Source organism: Tamandua tetradactyla, chromosome 15 (assembly GCF_023851605.1).
Source record: "Tamandua tetradactyla isolate mTamTet1 chromosome 15, mTamTet1.pri, whole genome shotgun sequence".
Lineage (NCBI taxonomy): Eukaryota > Metazoa > Chordata > Mammalia > Pilosa > Myrmecophagidae > Tamandua > Tamandua tetradactyla.
The window spans coordinates 76,399,243-76,425,931 of NC_135341.1; the positions used below are offsets into that span (position 1 = coordinate 76,399,243).

Consider the following 26,689-nt stretch of genomic DNA (forward strand, 5'->3'; position numbering starts at 1 on the left):
CTCCTTTATTTCTGTGAGGTCAGTGGTTATGTCTCCTCTTCCATTTCTGATCTTATTTATTTGCGTCCTCTCTCTTCTTTTTGTCAGTCTTGCTAAGGGCCCATCAATCTTATTGATTTTCTCATAGAACCAACTTCTGGTCTTACTGATTTTCTCTATTGTTTTCATGTTCTCAATATCATTTATTTCTGCTCTAATCTTTATTATCTCTTTCCTTTTGCTTGCTTTGGGGTTAGTTTGCTGTTCTTTCTCCAGTTCTTCCAAGTGGACAGTTAATTCCCGAAATTTTGCCCTTTCTTCTTTTTTGATATAGGCATTTAGGGATATAAATTTCCCTCTTAGCACTGCCTTTGCTGCGTCCCATAAGTTTTGATATGTTGTGTTTTCATTTTCATTCGCCTCGAGATACTTAAAATTTCTCTTGTAATTTCTTCCTTGACCCACTGGTTGTTTAAGAGTGTGTTGTTGAGCCTCCACGTATTTGTGAATTTTCTGGCACTCTGCCTATTATTGATTTCCTACCTCATTCCTTTATGATCTGAGAAAGTGTTGTGTATGATTTCAATCTTTTTAAATTTGTTGAGACTTGCTTTGTGGCCCAGCATATGGTCTATCTTTGGAATGATCCATGAGCACTTGAGAGAAAGGTGTATCCTGCTTTTGTGGGGTGTAATGTCCTATAAATGTCTGTTAAGCCTAGCTCATTTATTGTAATATTCAAATTCTCTGTTTCTTTATTGATCCTCTGTCTAGATGTTCTGTCCATTGATGAGAGTGGGGAATTGAAGTCTCCAACTATTATGGTAGATGTGTCTATTTCCCTTTTCTGTATTTGCAGTGTTTGCCTCACGTATTTTGGGGCATTCTGGTTCAGTGCATAAGTATTTATGATCTTATGTCTTCTTGTTGAATTGTTCCTTTTATTAATAGATAGTATCCTTCTTTGTCTCCTTTAACTATTTTACATTTGAAGTCTAATTTGTTGGACATTAGTATAGCTACTCCTGCTCTTTTCTGGTTATTATTTACATGAAATATCTTTTCCCAACCTTTCACTTTCAACCTATGTTTATCTTTGGGTCTAAGATGTGTTTCCTGTAGACAGCATATAGAAGGATCCTGTTTCCTGTTTTTTAATCCATTCTGCCAGTCTATGTCTTTTGATTGGGGAGTTCAGTCCATTAACATTTAGTGTTATTACTGTTAGGGTAGTACTTTCCTCTACCATTTTGCCTTTTGTATTTTATATGTCATATCTAATTTTCCTTCTTTTACACTCTTCTCCACACCTCTCTCTTCTATCTTTTCATATCTATCTCTAGTGCTTCCTTGAGTATTTCTTACAGAGTTGGTCTCTTGGTCACAAATTCTCTCAGTGACTTTTTGAAAATGTTTTAATTTCTCCCTCATTTTTGAAGGACAATTTTGCTGGATATAGAATTCATGGCTGGCAGTTTTCTCTTTTAGTAATTTAAATATATCATCACACTGTCTTCTTGCCTCTATAGTTTCTGCTGAGAAATCTACACATAGTCTTATTGGGTTTCCCTTGTATGTGATGGATTACTTTTCTCTTGCTGCTTTCAAGATCCTCTCTTTCTCTTTGACCTCTGACATTCTGACTAGTAAGTGTCTTGGAGAACGTCTATTTGGATCTATTCTCTTTGGGGTACGCTGCACTTCTTGGATCTGTAATTTTAGGTCTTTCATAAGAGTTGGGAAATTTTCAGTGATAATTTCTTCCATTAGTTTTTCTCCTCCTTTTCCCTTCTCTTCTCCTTCCGGGACACCCACAACACGTATATTTGTGCGCTTCATACTATCATTCAATTCCCTGAGTCCCTGCTCATATTTTTCCATTCTTTTCCCTATAGTTCCTGGGTTTTTTTGGATTTCAGATGTTCCATCCTCCAGTTCACTAATTCTAACCTCTGTCTCTTGAAATCTACCATTGTAGGTTTCCATTGTTTTTTCCATCTCTTCTACTGTATGTTTCATTCCCATAAGTTCTGTGATTTGTTTTTTCAGACTTTCCATTTCTTCTTTTTGTTCATTCCTTGCCTTCTTCATGTCCTCCCTCAATTAATTGATTTGGTTTTTGATGAAGTTTTCCATCTGTTTGTATATTCTGAATTAGTTGTTTCAGCTCCTGTATCTCATTTTAACTACTGGTTTGTTCCTTTGACTGGGCCATATCTTCAATTTTCCTGGTGTGATCTGTTATTTTTTGCTGGTGTCTGGACATTTAATTACCTTAATTAGTTTGTTCTGGAGATTGCTTTCACTTATCTTACCTAGGGTTTTCTTGCTAGATGAGTTTGTTGTCTGTCTGTTCTTTGACCTTCAGTTCAGCTTTTTCTGGGCCTCTAGCTTAAGTTTTGTGTAACAGAGGGTAATTTTTCAGTTCTTGTTTTCTTGTTTCTTGTCCTGCTTGTGTGGTGACTTTTCCCTCCCCACCCTTAGGAGGGTCTACATAGGTATTACAGACTCCTGCCAGGTTTTCCCAGACTAAACTGGCCTCCTATCGGGGGGAAGGAGTCACCTGCGTCAGTTTTCCCTGAGGGTGAGACCCAGCAGGTTGAAAGACTTTCCTGTGAAGTCTCTGGGCTCTGTTTTTGTTATCATGCCCAGTATGTGGCGCTTGTCTGTCTGCGGGTCCCACCAGCAAAAGATGTTGTGGCTCCTTTAACTTTGGAAGGCTCTCCCTGGGTTCCGGAGACTCGCAGCCGGTCCAGCTGGTCCATACTGGGGTACGCTGTTTGTTTGGTCACTATCGTGGCTCCGGGAGCTGTTCTGAACTGTTTCTGGTTATTTAGTAGTTGTTCTGGAGGACGAACTAAAACGCGCACATTGCTAAGCCGCCATCTTGGCCCCTGCAGCTGTTTGTTTTAATCCTGATTCAATACTGTAGTGTGAAATTTTTGACTAGATTATCTCCATGGAGATGAGACACACCCAATTGTGGGTGTGACTTTTGACTAGAGGGAGATGTGACACCATCCATTCCAGGTGGGTCTTGATTAGTTTAAAAGAGGAAACATGTTGGAGAGAGACAGAAACCTCAGAGCAACAGAGAGCCGACAGAAACCTCAGAGCAGAACTGACACAAATATGGACACATGAAAAGAGACACAGATGTTTGGAGATGCTTGGAGGCCAGCAAACATCGCCATGAGATGTTAAGCCAGAACTTGGAAGAGCCAAAGGAAGCCAAGAGATGAAAGCCAGTCCCAGAGAAGCACAGTGAGGAATCCCCACAAGGGACCAGCAAAGGACCAGCATGCCTTCCCAGCTGACAGGGGTGTCCCATATTTATCAGCCTTTACTGAATGAAGGTTTCTTTACCTGGATGCCTTAGTTTGGACATTACCATACGTTTAGAACTGTGAACTTGTAACTTATTAAATTCCCCTTTATAAAAGCCATTCCAGCTGTGGTATATCACATTCCAGCAGCTTGCAAACTAATACAATACTAATTTTTTTTAAAGGGAAAAAAACCTATAGGGTCACCCAAACTTCTCAAGTGGAGGATACTACTCCACAAGTATTAAACACATTCAAGTCTTTTTTGTAATGTTCAATGTATTTTTGAGTAATTATGTAAAGTAGCCATCCTGTGTAAAGTAGCCATCCTGTATAAACTGGGTACGAATAAAAGGACTTAAAATCGCACTTTTATTTTAAAACTGTATAGTATGGTTGCTTTATAATTAACACATTAGAATCTTACAAGTATTAAATTATTGATGACTGAAAATTATTATATATAAATATATCAATTGGTACAAAACAGTATCCAAAATGTGATAACATTTATAAAATCTATAAAAAGTAGTTCGTTTTCAGTATAAAATTAGCAGATTAATTTGTGTGTGAGGTAAGTGAAGAGACAGATGTAGGTTATTTAAGAAAGATTGGAGCATATCAAATCTATATTTTGTGAAATGTCAAAGAATGCCAAAGAACTTGACCTTTATTGTATTAATATGTACAACACAGTAATCATATAGAATGTGGAGAGCAAAGAAAGCAGAAGACTTGGCCTAATGTGCCCAAATAAAAGGTAGAATACAAAAGGTAGAATGAAAAAGAAAAATGTAGGAATGATTCCTATGATGAATTTTGTTTTCACTGAAGACAATTCAGATCTTTTGTAAACATTATCCCTTTAATCCTCAAAACTGTGAGGTAGAGAAGTGAACTGACTAAACTATTGCTGAAAAGCAAGACAAGGAGGAATGGCAAGGTAAAATAGCTCTTGGGAGTTGAAAAGAATCTTGGAATTCTTGAACTCTTTGGCTTAACTGTTCTGTCAGCTCTTGAACAGATTAATCCATTCTTCAAAATCATACAAGGTAGTAAAAATTTCTTTAAAAAGCATAACTTATTTTTTTTCACATTTTACATTCTAATATTCTAAATGTTTCTTGTATTTTTTTACTTTAAGGTGCATTTGCATTAAATTTGAATTTCTGCTGTTACCTTTGCCCTTGATGAAAGAAAACATTAGGGGAATGAGTTGTTTTTAAGCTAAATGTGTCTCCACTTGATGAATGTCGTGAAGGAGCTTTTCCACCCAAGACTGACGTTTCTGCTTCTTTTATTTCCATTGCCCTTTTATACAGTTCAGCAGCCTTTTCAAAATCTCCTTCTTCATAGCTTTGATAGAAAAAAGAATTCTTAGAATGAATAACAACCTCTTAATCCTAAATGACCTTACAGGTACAGAAAATAGTTGTGAATAATTGCAAATTTTTCCTGTTTCTTTTTTCAATGCATTTTTTTCCAGGCTGACCAATAAAATAAAATACCCAAACTCTTCTCTTTTCCATCTGTACTGGCCTGGAACACTACAGTGTCTCTTATAGACACCATTAAGACAATGTAGTAATGGCTGTAGTGAAATTGCACAGGGATCTTAGATATTCCTTATCCCAAGATAAATCAACAAGGAAGCAAAGTCAAATGTACTTCATGGTGAATTAGCTCTGACAATTTCAGATTATCTGTTTTGCCCCCAGAGCCACTTAGTTACAAATGTAAACCACCCTTCATTATTTGCCTCTACAGAATAGTTTGTGCAGCCTTCATTTCACCTCTGGATACTAACTTAACATCTCTTGAAGTAGATCAGCGACCCTCCCCATATCCCTCTCCCCCAAGAAAAAAAATACCCAGCAATAATTATTATGTTGTTCTATGATAAATAAAAACTGTTCTAAAAAAAAAAGTAGAGTTGGGCTGGAGAAGGAAAGTGAATCTTACCTGAGCACAGCTAAATTTTTTAATGTTTCTCCAACTCGAGGATGCATCCGACCCAGGCTGTCTTCATAAATTTTTAATGCTCTTTCATATAATGGCAAGGCTTCAATGTGTTTTTTCTTATTAAAAAAAAAATAGTAATGCTCACTTAAACACACTGGGTTTCTGAAATTACTATTAATGTATTCTAGATCAAGCTGACCTATTTTGGTAAGTACTTCAAAAATATTAATATCCACAGATTAATTAATATATAATCATAATATGAGAAGCAGTATAATAAGAAGCCAGAAATATGAGTTTAGACCTGACTGTGTAACCATTTGACCTCAGTAAAATAACAGAAGCACAAACCTGCCTCTTTACTGCCCAGGGGTATCATTCCTATTTCTTATCTTTAATAGGCAAAAGTCACTAGCTCAAAAACATTATATACAGAGATATAGGGAGTCTCCAATATTTAAAATAATAAGCTCATATCCTGAACTAAACATTCAGGTTGTGTTTTACATGATGAGGAAGGAATCATCTTCAATAATGTCTCAAGCATTAAAGCATTAGGAGTAAATAACCCTACGTTTTCATTATTTCTAATGTGCCATGCCTAACTCATGTTTCTCTATATTTTATAACTTAAAATATTCATTTGTAAAGAGTGAAAATGTGGGAACTTACCATTTGGCTATAAAGAACAGCTAAATTTACCAAGGCAGTAGCTACACTAGGGTGCTTTGGGCCAAAGGATTTCTGTCGAATTTCAACAGCCAACTCATATAAAGGTATAGCCTTGTCAAGCTTCCCCTAAAAAAAAGAAAGTGAAATCTGACAATAAAATATTAAAACAATAAAAACCATCTGATCAGAGCTGTTTCTGTTAAGATAAAACTTGGTATTAAACAGTGATTTGAGGACAGTCCTTAGTGGCTTAGCAGGCAGAGTTCTCGGCTGCCATGCTGGAGACCTGGGTTCGATTTCTGGTGCCTGCCCATGCAGAAGAAAAGAAAAGAAAAGAAAGAAGTGATTTTGAGAAAAAAAATTTCAATAAAAGCATTCTTCTCAGTTCAATGGTTAACTTAAGAGAATAGAATAAAATACATGAATACATAGATTACATGGTAATAGAATAAAAAAAGAAAAGTTATATAAAAACATTTTCTTTTGTGATACAGAAAGCCTTTTAGGTCACCAATCTATTACTGTTCCTGGTGAAGTATAAAAATGTCAAAGTAGATTTGCTACTGTATCATTTTCAGAGATGGTATCAAAATCAAAACTCATTTCCCACTTACCTCTCTTTCCCTTCAAGTCCCTCCCAGTCCATTTCCTTTTACTGAAAGTTGAACAGAAATGGTAACAATGAGAGCAACATCAACTTCAGAGCCAGCAAGGGTCCCACAAAGTATAAGTACAGTCTGTGCAGCTCTGTGACTGCACTAAATGAAAGCAGACTTCTCTGCTTTATTTTGTTTTGTGAATGGCTATAATAACTCTAAACACTAATTAGGCTAGAACTCTACGGCAAATAGTGGTTACATTTATTTGTAGGCAAAGTCAAGAAAGAGTGAAATAAAAATGCTCATTTAATCAACTGCAAAGACCTAAGCCCTGACAACTGATTTGTTATGCTTATGGCTGCTCTGCACAGCAAATTTAATATTGGTTGAATTTTAGAACTTCTGAAATGTAATATAAGAATGAGCTCAAATTAGAATATAGATGAATGCATTTGTATATGAAATGCATTTTATCAAAACCAAACCAGTATCTTAATGTAGTCTGAAATAATTTTAAATGTTCTACTCAGGTATTTGTTAAAAAATTAAATCATCATAATTTAAAAGATCACATAAATTATTTTTCTGATAGCATTATGGCTTAATTAAGTCTATTATAAAACACAATCAAGTATGCTGATTACTTACCATTTTTTTATATAAAATTGCAAGATGTTTCACCGTATATGCCAAAGAAGGGTGATCAGGAGCTAATGCTCGTCTCCGAATATCTAAAGCTCTCTCGTACAGTTCTTCTGCTTTATCATACTGTTTCTTTTCATTGCATAGAGCAGCCAGATTATTCAAAGACTGGGCGCAGTCAGGGTGGTCTGGTCCTAGAACTCTCTCTCTCATTTCTAAGGAACGCTTTAGAAACTGTTCAGCTGTTCTATGAACAAAACCCCAAATAGTTTAATCAATATAATTTTTCAGAGGTCAGAATCCCTAGCTGTCATCAAGTGGAGAAATGAAATATTTTTTATTCTTAAATCCAAAATAGTTAAAATGAAGCACTGAGTTCAAAATCTTCTCTCTCCCTCTTTCCCACCCCCATTCCTTCCTGTTCTTTTCCAAAAACTAAAAATATTTTTGCTGATACCTGAGGGCCTTAAGTGTATGGATGATTGCCTGAATTCTCTACTTCCCTTCTCCTAAAAGACTAACTCCATAAATACTTCCCTAAACAAACTTTTTCTAACTTTAATATTAGACCCAACACAGACAAAATACTCTTTTATTCCCTCTCCCTCTGAAGTTAGCACTCAATGATTTTTAATAAAAGAAACTTCTGTGAAGTGGGGCTAAAAATTTGTTATGTTAACATCCAAAGTCAACAAACCTGTTAGATTTTTCTGACACCCAAAGAAGTCCAAAAATATTTCTTTTTCAGAAAACATATATATATACATGCCATTTTAAATCTTTAATATCCAAATAAGCTGAAAAATAAAGCTAGCAACCATCTACATTCTTATTTTTATTCTCCATTAATCTGAAGTTTCTTCTACAAGGTTTCATGTACATCTATATAAACTCGCTTTTCATAAATATATAAACATACTACAAAAGCTACAGAATAAATTTATAAGTACTAAAAAAACAATGTGAAAAGAAACAAAGTAAAGAAAATACATGAAATCTGGCATGGTTTTAATCAATTTTTTCTAGCATAAATTTGATAGAAATGGAAAATAGCTTTGTATTCTAAGAAACATATTTTCATTATCAATACCATGGTACTCACTCCAGGTTATTTTGAAGATAGTAGAGAACACCCAGTTCATTGAGGGTCCGAGCATTATCAGATGTGTCTTTACCTAAAGTAAGCTCTTCTAACTGTAGGGCTCGTCTACGTAAAAGGGCAAATCCATACTGGAGCAAACACACATACAAAAATAAAAGCCATCACTAAGTGTAATCTGTGATTCTGAAACAATATACTGAGGTTGTAAAAAAAAATTTTCTGTGAAAATGATTATGAGATATTTTAGCAAAGTGAACTATACCTCAAAGTCCTTCAAAGAGAATTAACTTGTAGATATTTATCAACCCCAATGCTAAACTTAAAATGCATATAGCGCTTTATGTTACAACAAACATGGTACTTCTGTTATATTGAAACAGAATTAACTTGTAGGTATTTATCTCCCAATGCTAAACTTAAAATTGCACATAGTGCTTTATGTTATAACAAACATGCTATGTTTGGATTCTATCCAGCAATTTAGAAAAATAAAAAAATTATGTCTTGTTTCAAGGGGAAGAATGTCTCTGCATTTGCATCTTACATAAAATGTTAACTAAATTTCTTTTATTTTCTTTTTCAACTCTTTAAAAAAAAAATCAAACCAGCTTTAAAATCCATCTCCCAAAGTCTAATCTTCAAATGAACTGTATAGTTCCACTTTTAAAACATTTACTAATTTGTTCTTCTTAATAATACTGTCATTTAAACATATGAATAAATGAGAAAATGTTCATACTTTTTTTAGAAGTTCTTTTAAAGTAAAGCTCTTAAATGTGAGGTTTTGCACCTATATTATGATATTCAGAGATGCTTTCATTTGTCTTTGGTTTAAAACACAACATAATAAAATCTTCCATTACCAAGTTGCCTTTTCTCCTTGTGGCTCTCTGACGAATTTTGAAGGATTTTTTCCTAAAATGTTCAGCTTGTTCATATCTTCAAAAAAAGTAAAATAAATCAAACCAAAAACTCATATGTTCAGAGAAATGAAAACATTTCCTACTTTTAGTATAAAAACCATTTTTAGCTATTAAGTATAATATAATTTCTAGAGTATATTCATATGGAACTATAAGTCTAACAAAAAACATGTATAAAACAAAATCTGATACAACAAAAATGAATCTAATCCTCCAAGCAACTGGCATTTACCTGTTTTTAACTGGATTTAATTCATTAGGGCAAGCTAACTAAATAAAAATCTAAAATTTGAATTTGATATGTCACCTTCTGTAAGGGTAAATTCTGGTCAGACAAGTCTAAAATTCATATAAAATTTGCATGAAACAATACTTCTAGAAGTTAAAAGAAAAAGTTCCAATATGTATCACTTACGATAGAAAAAAAGAAATGATCTCTAATGGAGGAAAGGATTCTATCCAGTGGGTGCCTAATAGATATGAGAGAGATTATATTGGACCAAGGAACAGCAAACTTTTCTATAAAGGGCTGGATGGTAAATACTTCAGCTTTGTAGGTCGTATAGTCTCTGTCGCAACTACTGAACTATACCATTGTAGCATGGAAGCAATCAGAGACGATATATAAATGAAAAAATGTGTCTGTGTTCCAATAAAACCTTAACAAAACATGGGACTGGCTGGATTTGGCTAACAGGCAATAGTTTACTGACCTCCATATTATGCTAATTAACATTCTCAGTAATAACCAAGCCAGAGAGTGAATGAGCCAGGATTCAAACTCGGGCCTTATGACCCCAAAGTCTATACTATATCCCCCATACAACTTCAAATAGAGATGAAGCTTGTACTTTTAATCTCCTCTGAATATCTCATAATAACCAAAACCAAGAAATATTATTTGAACATGGTATGCTCAAAAGAAGAGAGAACACAGAAACATACTCTCCCTCATGAAACCAGAGTATCACTGATCTAAATCTTACCTATTCTGTTTCTGGTACAAAGTTGCAAGTGCCTCCAGTTCACGAGCAATATGTGGATGGTCCATGCCATAAGCATTTTCTGAGATTTCCAAGGCCTGCTTATACAGCTGTTCTGCATTGCCAAACTTCTTCCACTGCACATACACACCTGCTAGTTGGTGGAGGGACTGAGCTACTCTTGGGTGATCTGGATCTAAAGCTGTTTCTCGAATTTCCAGAGACCTTTGCAAAGGTACCACAGCCTGGAAGAAAAAGGTTAAAGGTCAATTAAAAAGAAATAAACACTGTAATATCTGTCATCTGATGAACCATTAAAGAACTTAGCACAAGAAATGAAAAAGCTGCATTAATTCTTTGGAAGAAGGAGAGAAGAGTAAACATGTCAGACCTCATGAGAACTCACAATGTCTCTGGCTCCCTGATGAAGTTACCTGACTAAGAAGGCCTAGATCCTTGAGAAATCGTCCCAGAGTTTCATAAAGTTCAGCTAAGCAAATCATGTTCTCCTCGCCTTCACAGTCTTTCTCATACTGCTTCAATGTTTCAAAATATTCCGTTGCCATCGCACTTTTGTCTTTGCCAACAAACTGCCAATAACTCAGCAACTCAGCAAAGTGTCCTCTGTTTTAACAAATAACAGCAATTTCATAAAAAACAAACTTAAAAGAGGGGAAGTGCCAGAATACATATTGAGCTATTGACAATTATTAGCAGGCAAGTATAGTGTAATAAGGTAAGACTATAAAGATGGACTGAACACTGTTTCCAAGCTGTGTGGCCTTGAGCAGGTTGTCTGACTTCTTTCACCTCATTGTCCCTATCTGCAGAAATGGAGACACCAACAGTAACTGATTCAGATACTGTAAGGGAATAATAGCATGTAGTAAATACTTCATAGTGCTGGCTCTTTTCATTAAGAACATGATTACTTGCTAATGGGGAATTTATCTACATCCCTTTTAGACATCTCATGATGTCTGCTGAGCTGACTCCAAAATTATCTTAAATGATAGAAATTACAAGAGAAGAAACTAGTGAAATCTAGCAAACCATCATGCAGTGTCTACTTTGTATTTTCATCAAGATATGAATGATAAAAATTAGCTTATTTGTTTTTAGACGATATTAAGTAGGACAGGAAATGTGTTAAGTAGGATAGTATACTAAAGAACGAATTCTGTTTAAAGGGTTCATAAAAAATTGGGATGAAAATCAGAAATAAAGTAAGAGATGCAATGGAGAATTTGACAAAGTTCGCTTGAGAGCAAAACATTATGTTATGAGAAGTGACTAAATTTCTAAGTAAGGCAGGAAAACCCTCATGAGGCTCAGTAGATCAGAAGCTTGGCTCATAAAAAAGTGATTCTGCTACTGATAAATCCAAGCCTCCCAGGAGAAACAAACAAAATTAATTTCTGAATCACAAGGTAACTCCTTCAAACTCAGCACTGGTAAGGTCCTCTTTGAAGTCCAGAGTCTGGTTTGAAGGTCACCACTTTGAGTATACGAAGGTCCGCAGAGGCAGACACTATGAACCTGCATTGCCAACTCAGGGTGGTCTGGATTTGGTCCTGTTTAAATGTGAGAATATGATGTAAAGCTGCCTCAGGAAACATCCCAGCTCTGACTTTATGAAGCAATAATATTCTTTTATTGTAACTATTATAAAAACATAGCCTTCATGGCATATTTGTAAATTGTCTTAAAATTTCTCCAACAGTTTTGTATTTCAGGTACCATTGCAAACTGGACCAGCTTTTAAAATGATAATGACATTTTTTTCTCTGTTAAACTGAACAAATGTTTAAACTGTTTTTCTGGGGAAAGGTGTTCTACAATCAGTTTCTTACCTTTTGTAAAGGTTTTGAGACACAAAGAGATTGAGAAGGCAATCATGCAACTTCTGTTTACTTCCCTGCTGCTGAAAAAGCCATGGGAGTTCATCTGCACTTCTCCAAGTCACTCTGTCCTGACTATTACAAGAGAGGGGTCAGTACTCAATAATATCTTCCCACAGTGAGACTGCTTCAAAAAGTCTTCAGAAAAATGTTGAAGGAAGAAAAATATATTTAACATATATCCCTGACTCTTTAAGTATACTCTAAGATTGAGAAAATTAGGTCAAAATCATAAACTTTATCAAACTACGAAAATAAGTTCAATGAAATTCAGGACTACCAACCCAACTCTAAAAGGTATTTCTTAAAATTGAACTATCATTCCTGGATTATGTACCACAAGCCCCCCTCCCCCCAAAATATTCAACTATAAAAAACAAACCAAAAACCTTCAATGATCCAAATGTACACATGCAGATATACATATTTTAAACTATTTAAACAGAATAAAATTAAAATGATGATCCTAAATTGATTTCACTTAAGTTTAAATCTTTAGCAAAAAATTAAGGACACAAAGCTACAGAGGAACAACATGGATGTATAAAATACCTTAGCTGCACGGTGAAGTATTTGATTAGCTTTTGCCTATATGAAGAAATAATGCTTGGACCGTCTATATACTCCAATCTCACTGTTTCCCAAGCCTGGAGAAAAAAAAAGAAAAAATATTGCATCCTATTTTCTCTAAGTTGCTGTATATATAACAGTGAATTTTTAAAGAGAAATTTATAATTTCTTTAATTTTACAGCCATATAATAGAAATGGCATTAGAATATTTTTTAATTCATGATATATTCATTGAAAAACTTAGAATAAAAATTCCTGTACTGATATTTTAAGAATTCAAAATGAAATTTAATTTCAACTTTTAGTTAATAAATTAAAGATCTCAGAAATGTGGAGTGAAAAAGTATTTTAGTACTTTTAGTGAAAGTACTAAATTAGTGAAATATATTTAAAAAATACAGGATAAAAGAGAAAGTTATATCAGTGAAATTACATTTATACCCACAAATACCATATAGCATACTCAGAGGAAAGACTTCATTTATTTTTGAATATATATAAGTCAACTGCAAAACTGTATATGATAATTATATGATTAGCCAATGTTTACTGAATATCCTATCTACCAGACATCATGCCTAATATCTCAAAAGGACCAAGGCCTTGTCTCTTTACAATTCCTGGGATAAGCCTTGTCTCTACAATTCCTGGATACAATAAGTCCAGGGCTTAGAGAAACGCTGGCCAAGGCTGTATAGCTATTAAGCTGTGAAGAATTGGGTTGTGAATGGAGGCAAACTGACCTACAGAGCCCCAACTCATTACTATAGCATAATTCATTGGAGCATAACATTCAAAAAAGTATGTTTTTCTCTTCTAAGAAAATCTACTTTTAAAGTAGCAGCTACCTCATTAAAGTACAACATAAGCATATTATTACACAGGTTTTATATCTAACCTAAAATCAACACAAATAATTTCTGTAATACTAAATTTTGATTTTGTCCTGTAGTTGAAACATTTAAAATAATAATACTGTAAAACCATGCAATGACATGTTGCTATTTATCAGAAAAAAAAAAAAGAAACAAAAAACCATGTTAAAAGATGCTCAGAGCAAGATTTACTTGTAGATGCTGAAACTTGAGCAAGCCACAACCATAAGTCAACAAACACATCTCGTGGAGACTGTGAATAACGGAGGTGAGGAGAGCCCAGGACATCTCGGGACAGAGCTCCCTCAGCTCTGACTCACTTACACCATTGTGACTTACATTGACAAGGCAGAGAATCTAGGAAGAAAAATCAGCTATGATCATAGAGTACATCCATAAGTAACTAACAGCCACTAAAAGTTCTATACAATTCTTTGACTGCATTAACTTTTTATTCAAACTTATAATTCAAATGATTAATTAAATCAAGTAACAAATTTCTTAAAATAAAACACTGTCCAAAGGCATTAATCAACAAAAAAACAGTGTTTATATATAATTTACCACACCAAAGATAACACACAGAAAACAGTTTAGTGAAAATTAAAATGCTTGAAATGTATTTAATGCATTATTAAATGTATTATTAATACTGATGGCAGAGTTCCAATCCAGGAAGACGGTTGAAGAAGATAGCTGTTCATCTACAAACACCTATTAATATAAGACAATATATAGAAAAATATTTCTAGAAATGCAGCTGGACTTGCAGATAATAAAAGGAAATCTCTTAGGTGCCAAATATGAACTGGAAACTGAATATCAGGGAGCTAGGTTGGGGTAGACTTGGGGGGGTGAGGACAGAAGATAATAACTTGGGTTTCCACACCCACAGGGGGACGGAAGGTGCACCCTTAAGTCCTGTGAGGTAAGGGGCTGGAACTAGAATACTTGCCAACACCAGGACCTTCTGAAGGCTGTACCTTCAGTGAAGGAGTGCATGAGGAAAACATCTGCCCAAAGACATGGGAAGAAGACATGGGTACTTGTAGGTTTGAGGGTGGGATGAGATGTAAAACTGCAGGAACCTTCAAGATGAGAAATTAACATAAAAATGGATTCAAGTTCAAACTGTAAGAGCAAAGTTGCTGGATATAAAATAAAATTTCAAAAAGAAAAACTGAACACACAAACAATGAAAAATACTACTTTAACCATAGAATTCTTGGAAACAAATCTTAAAAATTGTGTGGGACCTATACAGGGAAGAAGATAAAACACTACTGAAAGACATTAAAAATGACTAAATAAATGGAGGATTATTTAGATTTCCATGGAGAAGGCTCATATCATAATTCCCCTGAACTTTATCTTTAAATTCAATGCAATTCAAATTGCTAATAAACCGTTTCTAAATATACACATGACAAATTAAACAAGGTGACTGGGAAGAGCAATAATAAAAAGGTAAATGCCCAACCAAATATCAAGGCTGATTTTAAAGATATAATAACTATGACAATGTGGTATTGGCAAGGGATAAAAAAACTTGGAACAGAAAAGCCTAGAAACAGGCCCATGTCTACATGCGAGCTTAATATTTAACAGGTGGCTTTACATATATCACACACATAAACATATATACACATGTAATAGAAACAACTTTATGATAGCAAACTTTTTGTAAACAAGATACAACAGGTATTAACAATAAAGGAAAATGTTGATAAATTTGACTTCATCAAAATAAAACTCTGTATTATGAATGACACTATAAAGATAAAAGACAAAAAGCAAACAGGAAAAAGACATCCATCCGCCAACTGTATAACAAAGGTTTTTACACAATATGCACACCATTTAAGAACTCCTACAAATCGAAAAGACAAAAAACCCAATTTAAAAATGGGTAAAGGACTTAAACCCACAATTCACAAAAGAGGAAAAAAGAAGAGCCAACAGATATGAAAAGAAGATAAATTTCAATGGTAAACAAGACCATGCAAATTTTCCCAAGATATCACTTCCGGCCTACAGCTGCAAACATTCCTGTATATGCTTGGTTTCACAAATTAAAAGAAAACAATCTTTACTTTAATTCACATATGAAGTAATCATCTTTGCATAAGTTTATTATATTTTACCTGTTTCATTAGTTCTTTATCCATATCATTCGCCATGGACTCCTGAATAGACTGCAGAACAAGTCTATATAATGAAACAGTATCTTGACACTGGAAACACTGATGAAGGATTTCACCTAAATTGCCTATTCTCCCAGCACTGTTGGAATTGAGAACAGATTTAATTTCATACACACTGCCAACATTTGTGAAAATCTGGGGGTAAATAAAAACAATACAGTTTCTATTTTTTGTACTACATCTAATAATAACAGGAATTCATTAAAATATGATGCAGAAAAATGGTAATTTTATGAGGCTGCTAGAGTCATCGAGTTTATTTTGGTGTACCATTTAATTCAATTCAATAAACATATGCTGGGACTTACTACACATTATTGAATATAAATTGCTACTCATTATGGAGTAGCAATATGTTTATATTCATTATGGAATATAAAAGTATGCGGCCTATATATACAAAGCAGGAAAATAATTTTATATAACTATAATTAGTTAGTTAGCCATGCAAATTAAATTTGTTTAGAGCCAGAATTTGGAAAAGATCAGGCTAAAGAAAATAAACAAGCGGTTTGTTTTAAAATACTGATGCAATATTTACTTGTCTCTTTGTTAAATATAAAAATAAAGAAGATAGAAAACAAAAAGAGGTCCACAGTCTCTTAATTTTAATAAACATTAAGAAATGTATGGAAAATGACTCACACTTATGCCAGCTACTAATGTTGACAGCTGCTAGATACACTGATAAAATACTGAAGGCAGTACAAGAGGATGGTGGAAATATGCTTGGTAATTTAAAATTTTAGAAGATTGTTTTTCATTTCAAATTTGGTGCTTAAGATGAGAATGTGGAATTAGGAGATAAAAGTTCTCAATTCAGTGTCTAGACATAAGAGTTATGCTAGGATTACTACCTATTGTGATTGACACGAAAAAAATATTAAATTGTTTTTTCTTCTGGTTGGGAACAGACAAAGTAGGATGGAAGCTTTACTGAAGACAACAAGGAGTGGAACATCATGTCTTACCTAAAAGCAAACTACCAATGGACACATAAAATAGATAGAATTTCTATTTTAAAATGAAAAATTTATCAGGGTTTTGAGAATGGAGACAACTAAACAATTTCTGCTATATACATACCTACTTATATTCAAGGACACCTGAAGTAACATTTCTGTGCCTTGGCTGCATCCTCACATTAGAGCTGAGGGCATCGATCAAATGATATAGAGTCATGTATGGGTCCCAAACAAGGGCGAAGATGCCATCTTTTGCAACTCCCAGTAGGGAAAGATTTAGTATGATGAAAATGGAATAAATACATCCAGCAAGTCATAACAATTCATGAGCTACTCAATCTTTAGTCATAATTATAGTCACATTCTCATAGGTTATTAGTATCACTGTTAGAATAAACAGAATCTGTGTGGCCCAAGGGACTGCTGGAATGATCAGTTCTTAGTTTCACACAGTGAACAAGCACAAAACATGCAGAAGAGCATTTAAATTAACCACCACTTACCGTGCAATCATTTTGCCGAAAAGGGTGACATAAAGGGCATTGCAGGTTGTAGCAGAACGACAGTGTCGTTCTAGCTTCTTCTCCTACACCAGTTTGCCAAAAAAAAAAAACCAAAAAAAAAACCCCTGGAATTAAGTGATCTTTACTACTGAGCCATCAACAAATACCCTGGCAGGAACAGCACTGATATTGCCATCTCATCAGTGGAACAGTCATGGTTTAGGGCAGTCGTCCTACTGCAGACTGCATAGTCAATGTGGAAATGCTTTTCACTTTTAAGATACTTTCTTACAATTATATATTAAAATATATCTTAAGACCAAAATCTTTTTATTGCCTTTTTTATATCTGTCATTAGTTTAAGAGGGAATGCATTTAACGAGGTAATTACTAAACTTAAATTTTCCTTGTAAGAGCAGAGAGTTCCTATATGGACTTTTAAGCCTCATATAAGAAAGGAAGGAAAGCTGACAAAGAGTTAGCATCAAAATTAAAAATATTTACCTGCTCTTTACTTAATTTAATGTCTACAGAGTGACATTCTGCAATTATAACTGATTTTGCATCTTTTGGATTTAAAGGATCAAGATGAAGTGTAGGCCACAACCTTTTATTTGAAAAAAGAAAAAAGAAATTATCTTCTAATAATACAAGAGCTATAATCTCACAAAATTTAAATGTTACAGGAATCATATTTTAATACTACCTTTATAAAATAAGAAAGCTAATTTCTGTTAATCATATAATTAAAACTAATTTTTTCATTCATTTTATATGTGTGTATCATCACTCTGAATAATTAATCAGAACAGAGTATTATAAAACAGGAGGCATATGTATTATACAACTAAATGGTAAATCATTTCTAATTTTATTTTCTATGCAATCAGTAAAGCTAACTATGCATATCTATTTGAAACAGGAAAAGACACAGCATTGTGTCCAAGGTACTTATAATCCAATTTGAATTTAATTACCTTACAACATTCATTTTCAACAGGGTGGGAAAAATTGGTTCTTGGGGGAAGTGAAAAAATCTTACTTTTTTTATGAATAAGCATAGATATACAAACATATCTTATATACATAAACTGATACATGTGTGGTATTAACATTTCATGGGAAGTGGGTGATTTGGAACAAATGTCTAAAAAGGATAACAGTTGTCTAGTATATTAGTCCTAGCCCAACCCTCTTCCTATTTTCCTCATTCATAAATTTAATTGCCCACTACACATCATTACTTGGAGCTATAATAGGCAATTAAATAAACTATGTCCAAAAACTAAACTCATCATCTTTCCCCCATACACCTGCTCCTCTTTTGTGTTTCCTATTTTAGTGGATGGAACTACAATTTACTTAATTTCTCCAGTCAGAAACTTGGGAGTCATACCGTTTTCCTTCTCTCTCATGTGTCAGATCTAAATTTCACCAAATCTTATAGATTCTATCCTTTTCTTTAACTCATCCATTTCTCCCATCCACATTGACACTGATATACAAAAAATATGAAAACAACAAACACATGTTGAAAACTTTTTCTTATTGGCACTTAAAACATTTCATGTAATTTGAAAGAACTTAAATTAGCATCATACCTCCAGGCTGGAGGGCATGTTTCTACATTCACAGAAACAATCACTCTTACATTCACTGGCAGTGGATCTATCAGCCATTTCATGTGTTTTTCAACTTGCTTAAAAACATAAGAAAAAAAATTCAATATATTAATTTAAAATCTTTCAAAACAACCCAAAAATAGCTCCCCAAGTAAAATGAAATTCTCATTAAATGTCTCTTACTATTATTAAGGATAATATCTTATTTTTGGATGATCTATCCAAGAATATTAAAAGAACAAGTAGCAAAGCATTGTTATTAGTGGTCTAAATTCTGGACTCCTAAGGAAATATCAAGGCTCTAAAAATGTAAGTTTCATCTTCTCCAATAAGATACCAGGGTCTACTGACATATGGTGTATATTTTCTATTCACATGCTTCCTCCCTAGGAGCTAAGTAGAAATAAATAACAACAACATCTTCTTCTCACAAACCTATACTTTAAAAGCATCCTATAGCCATTACTAATATTTTTGCCTCTGAGAATATCAGTATTTGTAATACAAAGTGAAAACAGTACCTGAACTTGATCTATAGAATCAATAATAATAATGATACTGCCTTGATGACGAGCAGAGAGTTTTTCTAGCCAACGTGGAAATTCTTCCAGAAGCTTAGCAGGATCCAGTGTCAGGGCAGACACTGACCAAGAGTGCTGCATCAGCTACAAGGTAAGAATACACGCAATTAAAACTGCTACACTTTATCACAACTGGTGGGAAATATTTCCTCCCCATTTTTCTCTAAATTTTTTATTTCTAATTTTTCGTTTAAAAAAATATTTTTATTGATAAATCTTCACACACATACATTCCATATATGGTGTACAATCAATAGCTCACAATATCATCACATAGTTGTGTATTCATCATCATGATCATTTTTTAGAACATTTGCATCACTCCAGAATAAGAAACAAAAAGAAAACCCCATATATCCCATACTCCTTACCCCTCCCTCTCATTGACCACTAGTATTTACATCTACCCAATTTATTTTAACCTTTGTTCCCCCTATTGTGTATTTATTTTTTACCCATTTTTTTTTTAGTTATCCATCCATATACTAGATAAAAGGAGGAACAGACACAAGGTCACAATCCCACAGTCACATTGTAAAAGTTACATCTTTATACAATCATCTTCAAGAATCAAGGCTACTGAAACACAGCTCAACAGTTTCAGCTATTTCCTTCCAGTCACTCCAATACACCATAAACTAAAAAAGGATATCTATGTAATGCATAAGAATAAGCTCCCGGATAACCTCTTGATTCTGCTTGAAATCTCTCAGCCACTGAAACTTTATTTTCTCTCATTTCTCACTTCCCCATTTAGGTCAAGAAGGCTTTTCCAATCCCTGATGCTGGATCCCAGCTCATCGCGGGATTTTGGTCCCACACTGCCAGCTAGATTAATACTCCTGGGAGTCATATCCCACGCAGTGGGGGAGGACAGCAAGTTCACCTGTCAAATCGGGAGCAAGAGGCCACATCTAAGCAACAAAAGAAGTCCTCTGGGGATAATTAAGGATAAAATCTTATTTTTGGATGATTTATCCAACATTATTAAAAGAACAAGTGGCTGTTATTACTGTTCTAAATTCTGGACTCTTAAGGAAATATTAAGACTCTAAAAATATAAGTTTTGTCTTTCCCAATAAGATACCTGTGTCTCTGGGGGTGACTCTTAGGCCTAACATCACGTAGGAATAAGCCTGTCCTTTGTAGGAATAATTTCATAGGCGCAAACCCCAAGACTGAGGGCTCAGCCTATTGATTTGGTTGTCCCCATTGCTTGCAAGAACATCAGAAACTCTCCAAATGGGGAAGTTGAGTATTTCCTCCTTTCTCCCCAGTCTCCCAAAGGGACCTTGCAAATACTTTTTTATTCTCTGCCCAAATTACTCTGGGATTTATCAGTACATCATACTAACCTGGACAAATCAACAAAATCTCATGCCCTGTTCAAGAGTCCATACACTTACAGTATTCAACTAAACTGACAATACTAGTTAGATTAGGAAATGCACTTCCTAAAATATGTTTTGCACCAAATAAACATCTGTCCATTTGGTTTCATATACAATTGAAGTTTTAAAATATGGACAATATCATTCTTTACCCTGTATTCTCATTTACCTTAGTCTTATCCAGATCAACTTCATTCAAATCTCTACTCAAAGTCTGACCACTTTTTCAACTTTTTAAACAGTTCCTATATAGCTCCCTACTTTTTAAATCAAAATTGAGTCACCAAGAGGACCCAAGTGTATAAAGTGTTATTTTTAACCTTATACACAATCAAAACAAATGGATAATATTGAAAACTGGTTTATTATCAGAGACTTAGCCTGAACAGTCTCTAGATCTGAATAAAAATGCTGAAAATTCCAAAAAATGGTATTTTATACCTTTAAAGTGAGTCGTTTAATAATCAAAGAAGACTCTGAGCTGGTTGACATGGGCCTCCCCACAAAGTGAGAAAGAATTAGTGTATTAGGGGAATTTTTCTGTTGTAACTGAATCCTGAAAGAAAAAAACAGGACTTTTACAAGACTGATGGAGCTCTTTTACGTCAACAAAAAAAGAATTCACAGTGTACTAGACATCAAACCACTCAAACTGTCATCGATCTTTTGTCATCAAAAGGCATCACATGATTGGACACCTTTTAATAAATACAGAGTTTACCATTTTTATTCCATTTTAAACCCTCTAAATAAACTTTAAAAAATAATTATAAAAACAATTAAATTACAAATTGGCATTAACTAACTTAAATCAAAGCAGTTCGTATTGGAGGTTAATGTATTAATAAAATGAACCTTAATCTTTCATTAAATATATGCTGTTGGAGGGAAAATTTTTTTTTATTAAGTACAAAAATACTATTTCCCTAATATAACTTCAAATAAAAGGGCAATAAAAAGGAAAACAACTACATATGCTACCTCTTTAATATAAACAATATTGATGAGTGAAAGAATATAGTATTACTACTTGTTTTTAAATAATGTAACAAACTAAACTGAAAGTAAAAGTTTATTCTTATATTAGTTGAAGTCCATAGTTTCAATAATTAGATCTGATTCACAGTAATGGTTATTCTGCCTTTTAGTGTTCTTTAGGATTTATTTCATTCTAAATAATCCATTATTTGCCTTATTGCTTTAAATATTTAAAATTTCTACGAAACCTTTAAGATGAAGCCAATAATTGAAAATAAAGAATATCACCTCCATAATTCACCTAATTCCACAGCCTCCTCCCTTACATAGCATTCCCTTAGCTCTTCTATATAATTTATGTATGTAATCACGAATGCCCACCATTCCTATTTCTTAATCTTTCTCTCTAACATTCAAATTATACTTCTGGGCATGAGTCTATTACTTTATTCCTTCTTTTTTTTCTTTTTTACCAATGTTGTTTACAGGTCATACAGGAAGGCATACATGCAATAATACATTTTGTTGAATGAATTCAATAATTCAAACAACATTGAAGACAACAATAGTTTAATTGCACTGCACCATACCACTTGGATAAAAGAAGGGACTTTCCAGAACCTGGTCCTCCAGATACAAGAAGAGGTGGAATCGGTGCTGGTGCTGCAACCAGATCATTAAGTCTTTGATAATACTAGAAAAAAAAAAAAGAATTTAAATTGTGATGATGCATATGCCTCTGAGAATAATAAATACAATCAACTTATCTCCTGAAAAGACTAGAGAAAATGAAATTTACTTTTAGTCAATAGCACCCTTATAAGTGCTTCTTTTTATAGGTAGCTAAATATATGTGAAGTAGTAAGCTAAGAATGAGCCCTGATTCCTTTACAAGTTGTACTGATGTAAATTAATGGGAGTGAAACAAAACCTAAGATCCCCATGGAGTTTTGCAATATTCAGGTGTTTTGGAGAATGCTTGAGAGGTCACTGCATTACACTAAACTACAGGCCCGAATCACTGAGGGGACCACAAAAGGCCCTGAGGGTCCCAACAGATATCCTAAATCTCCTGGCAGAAGAACACCTGTTCTGGAGACCATCTTAGTTTTTAGGAATTCCTGAGAATGAGTCCAAACAAAAGCAAGTTTTATCTAGGGTCTCCTTGAAGTCTTCCATCCTGCTCCAGAGGATCAGGTTAGAATAGGACTTCTGAGAATTTTCTGAAATTGAGTTTCATGCAAAATCTAAGTACCTATTTCCCCAGGCTTTCTCCAGACACTCAAAACTGGTTTAGAGCTGAAAAGAACACACAGAAAAACAAACAAACAAACAAAAAAACCTCAGTAATTTATGAAAAATGTCAAGGGAGTTTCCAAAAACATTTTAGAAGTTGAGAGGTTTATTAAATGTACCAGTGGTCTTAAATGATAGCTGATAAGGAAGTAAAAGAATTTGTAATTAAGTAGTTTGCAGCTAACTTTCGGGTAGCTAAAATTTCCATCAATTACAATAAATGATTGTTTGGCACAGTTCTTCAATTTTTCTGCTTGTCATATGTAATACTGAATATATTCCCCAAGAACTCAAATAATTTGGATAGCAATGATGCAACAGGATGGGCGAAGGACTTTATTGATTTATAGCTTCAGAAACCTAACTATTTAGTTTATGGTTCCATCAAAGCCCATCTATAGATACATGGCACATGGGTTGAGACCTCCTGCTATAGAAAAAACAGCACAAGATTTGGAGTCCAAAGACTTAGATTCAAACCCCAGGTCTGTCATCTATTCCCTGTGTGTTCCTAGGCAAAATATAATCTGAATCTCAGTTTTATCATTTACAAAATAAAAGTAACAATATCTCTCTTATAAAATAATGACCTAATCTAACATTTATTATGTGCCAGGTATTGTGCCAAATGCTTTACATGTGTTATCTTACTTAATCCTCAAAACAACCCTCTGAGATAGGTACTATTGGTTCTTGCTTTAAAGACAAGAAAATAAAAAGGTTAAGTAACTTGATCAAAATCCATAGTAAGGAAATGGTGTAGACAGGACATAAACCCAGTCTATAAAAGTCCTAGAAAGGTACAGCTATTGATATAAGATACTATAATATTCTTTAATATATTAGCTATTACATTGATTTTTTTATATTAATTTTTTTTTTGAATTTGGGCATATTCTTGATGCACTTCAAATTCTGTTAATTTGTTTGATAATTAAGGATGCTGATTAGGCCAATAAAGAGGGACTAATGTGCCTACTGAATACACTACTATGCTTTGTGTTTTCTAAATGTTTGATAATTTGATTCTTCCAAGAACTGTCTTTTTATTTTTATTAAACTTCCTAAAACATAATTCTTGTCTGGGTGAGTCACAGATGATGGCATAATGAGCATGTGGGTTATAAATTTTAATCAGCAAGTGAAAATGTTTGATGTTTATATTTGAAACTCACATCTTTTATATTATACATATCTAAGCACGTCTCAATATGGATAATCAAACCATAAGGGTAGTCATTAATCTCGACTATATTTAGGTGAGAACACAATCACAAGACAGCTATTAAATGATGACTAATCTCTGTTGGAACAATCATGCTTACTTTCTCAAATCCTAACTCACGGGTTGAATTAGAAGCCTGCTGAAAAGTTTCCATTTGCTCTTGTTCATCATGTATGTCCCAAAGGACATCACCAAAATCATCTTCTTCTGGAATGGAATCTTCACTGCCCAAATCCTTAGTCTCCAGGTCTGTGTTCTCAAAACCCAGTATGTCCTAAACACCAAGAACAAGTACATGAAAAAGAGTGAGAGGGTAAAGGCCTGGCAGCACTGGCCAGCACACAGTTCCAAAGCGAGATTCACCTACTGAGGAAGGTGAGTCCAAGTCTGCAGGTCTTTGTATAATAACTACAAAAATACATTTATAATAGAGGAACTTTCAGGGAAAATGGTGGAGTAGGGTGCTCCAAGACTCAGCCCTTCCTCCAAAATAGCTAGTAAATAGGCAGGAACTGTCTGAAACAATTGTTCTTGGGCACCAGCGGCCTGAAGAACACTGTATTCAGGGATAAATGGGAAGAAAAGGCTGAGAAACTACTGTAAAGAACTGTGAGTAGCTCTCTCCACGCAGTGGCTGCTGCCACCCACCCCCTACTCTCATGGCAAGGCCACCTTGGGATCCAACCCCTGGCTGGCTGCTGCTAACAGTAAGGGCATAAAAATTCTCTTCACCGACAATTGTGTATGTGTGTGTGAGTTGCGGGAGTGGATGGTGGGCAGACCAGAGTACTGATCACAGCTTTTGATTTGCAAATTTGGATCTTTGGGCCCTACTCTGAGCTACTGTTTCAACTTGCCCTGGAAAAAGGCTATGGAAGTTTCAACCCTGACCCCAATGGGGTGGAGGCAGCAGAGATTTAAAGATGAAGGGCCTCCTCAGGGCTGTGGGGAACAGTCTGCTGAAGCGTGCCATCTGTTTGGAAAGCCAGGAAAGCACAGCTTTTCAGGGAGCTGTCAGAGGCTTTGGGCATCTGTCTCGATCCCCTCCCCAGGACACTATGTAGCCAGTCTATGCCCCCTTCATGAGTCTCTAGCCCTGTTTTGAATATATAATACTAACTTGAAAAGTCCTCTTCAGGGTGACCCACCAGCTAGAATTTGCCCTCCAGGAAAAAGTAGCTATAAACAATGAAAGGGGTAGAAAAAAACAACCATAGAGCAAAATTACAACAGATCAAAAACTCAGAGAAGGGATAGAGGAAAGGAAGACTTCTCCTGGGGATGAAACAATTGCACAAAAAATGCAATATGTACTGCATATGCAGGGAAAGGAACAGAGGAAGAGATAAAAATCTGACCAGTTAAACACAAGATATTCTGTGAATCAAGTGTCACAGAAGAGCCTTAACACAAAGTCAATCAACAATAAAATTTGGCAAGAAAGAGAAACTGACCTTCAGAGTAAAGTCATCAAGATATTCATATGCCTAGACATCAGCAAAAAATTACAAGCCATATTAAGAAACAGGAAGATATGGTCTGGTCAAGAGAACAAATTTAAACTTGTGAGGAGACAAAGAATTTGGGAAAACTAATCAAAGATGTTCAGACAAATCTCCTAAATCAATTCAAGGAGATGAAGAAAAATATGGTTAAAGAGATAAAGGCCATTAAGAAAACACTGTGTGGGCATAAAGAATTTAAAAGTTACAAAGAAACATAACAGAAATTATGGGAATGAAAGGCACAATAAAAGAGATTAAAGATACACTAGAAGCATACAATAGCAGATCTGAACAGGCAGAAGAAAGAATCAGTGAACTAGAAAACAGGACAATCGAAATCTTACAGACAGAACAGACAGAGTAAAGAATGAAAACGAATGAGCAGAGTCTTGGGGACTTGAATGACGGCACAAAGTGCACAGCGTCATGGGTGTCCCAGAGGAGACAAGAAAAGAAAAAAGCATGGGATGGTTTGAAGTTGTCCCAGAAAAGATCATGTCCTTTTAATCCATTCCTGTGGGAGAAGACCAGTTGTAGGTGGGACTTTTTGATTAGATGATTTCAACTGAGATGGTCCCACCTCATTCAAGGCAAGTCTTAATCCTCTTACTAGAATCCTCTGTAAGTGGATAAAACAGAAAAAAGCCAAAGAACCTAAGAGAGACAAGCTAAACTCAGAAAGAAGGTCACAGATGGAGCAGGCAGAAGCTGAACGCAATGAAACACGGGAGAGAAGACTGAGGAGACACTGCCATGTGCCTTTCCTTGTGACAGAGGAGTCCCAAATGTCAGAAGCCTTTCTTCAGGAAGAAGGTATCATCCTGCTAATGCCTTGATTCATGGCCTAAGAACTCTAAACTTATAAACTCTAAACTAATAAATCC

At 34.6% G+C, this 26,689-nt stretch overlaps 1 protein-coding gene across 2 annotated transcripts in view; it reads right to left on the bottom strand.

The window, feature by feature from the left end:
* Nucleotides 1-26,689, bottom strand: part of NPHP3 (nephrocystin 3) — a 59,615-nt gene that overhangs the window by 7,028 nt on the left and 25,898 nt on the right. Inside the window, exons 9-27 of one of the 2 annotated variants that reach the window (XM_077130134.1) lie at nt 24,401-24,574; nt 22,370-22,473; nt 21,243-21,357; nt 19,351-19,494; nt 18,809-18,906; nt 17,712-17,814; nt 17,208-17,290; nt 15,680-15,818; nt 13,728-13,892; nt 12,642-12,736; nt 12,042-12,164; nt 10,623-10,812; nt 10,192-10,433; nt 9,146-9,221; nt 8,283-8,410; nt 7,187-7,427; nt 5,940-6,065; nt 5,268-5,383; nt 4,485-4,661 (exon numbers count right to left, since the gene is read on the bottom strand). In XM_077130134.1, the coding sequence (XP_076986249.1) occupies nt 4,485-4,661; nt 5,268-5,383; nt 5,940-6,065; nt 7,187-7,427; nt 8,283-8,410; nt 9,146-9,221; nt 10,192-10,433; nt 10,623-10,812; nt 12,042-12,164; nt 12,642-12,736; nt 13,728-13,892; nt 15,680-15,818; nt 17,208-17,290; nt 17,712-17,814; nt 18,809-18,906; nt 19,351-19,494; nt 21,243-21,357; nt 22,370-22,473; nt 24,401-24,574 (2,639 nt within the window). Of the gene's footprint in view, nt 1-1,140; nt 4,662-5,267; nt 5,384-5,939; nt 6,066-7,186; nt 7,428-8,282; nt 8,411-9,145; nt 9,222-10,191; nt 10,434-10,622; nt 10,813-12,041; nt 12,165-12,641; nt 12,737-13,727; nt 13,893-15,679; nt 15,819-17,207; nt 17,291-17,711; nt 17,815-18,808; nt 18,907-19,350; nt 19,495-21,242; nt 21,358-22,369; nt 22,474-24,400; nt 24,575-26,689 lie in introns of those variants that run through there. The other variant, XM_077130135.1, reaches the window with a different exon arrangement.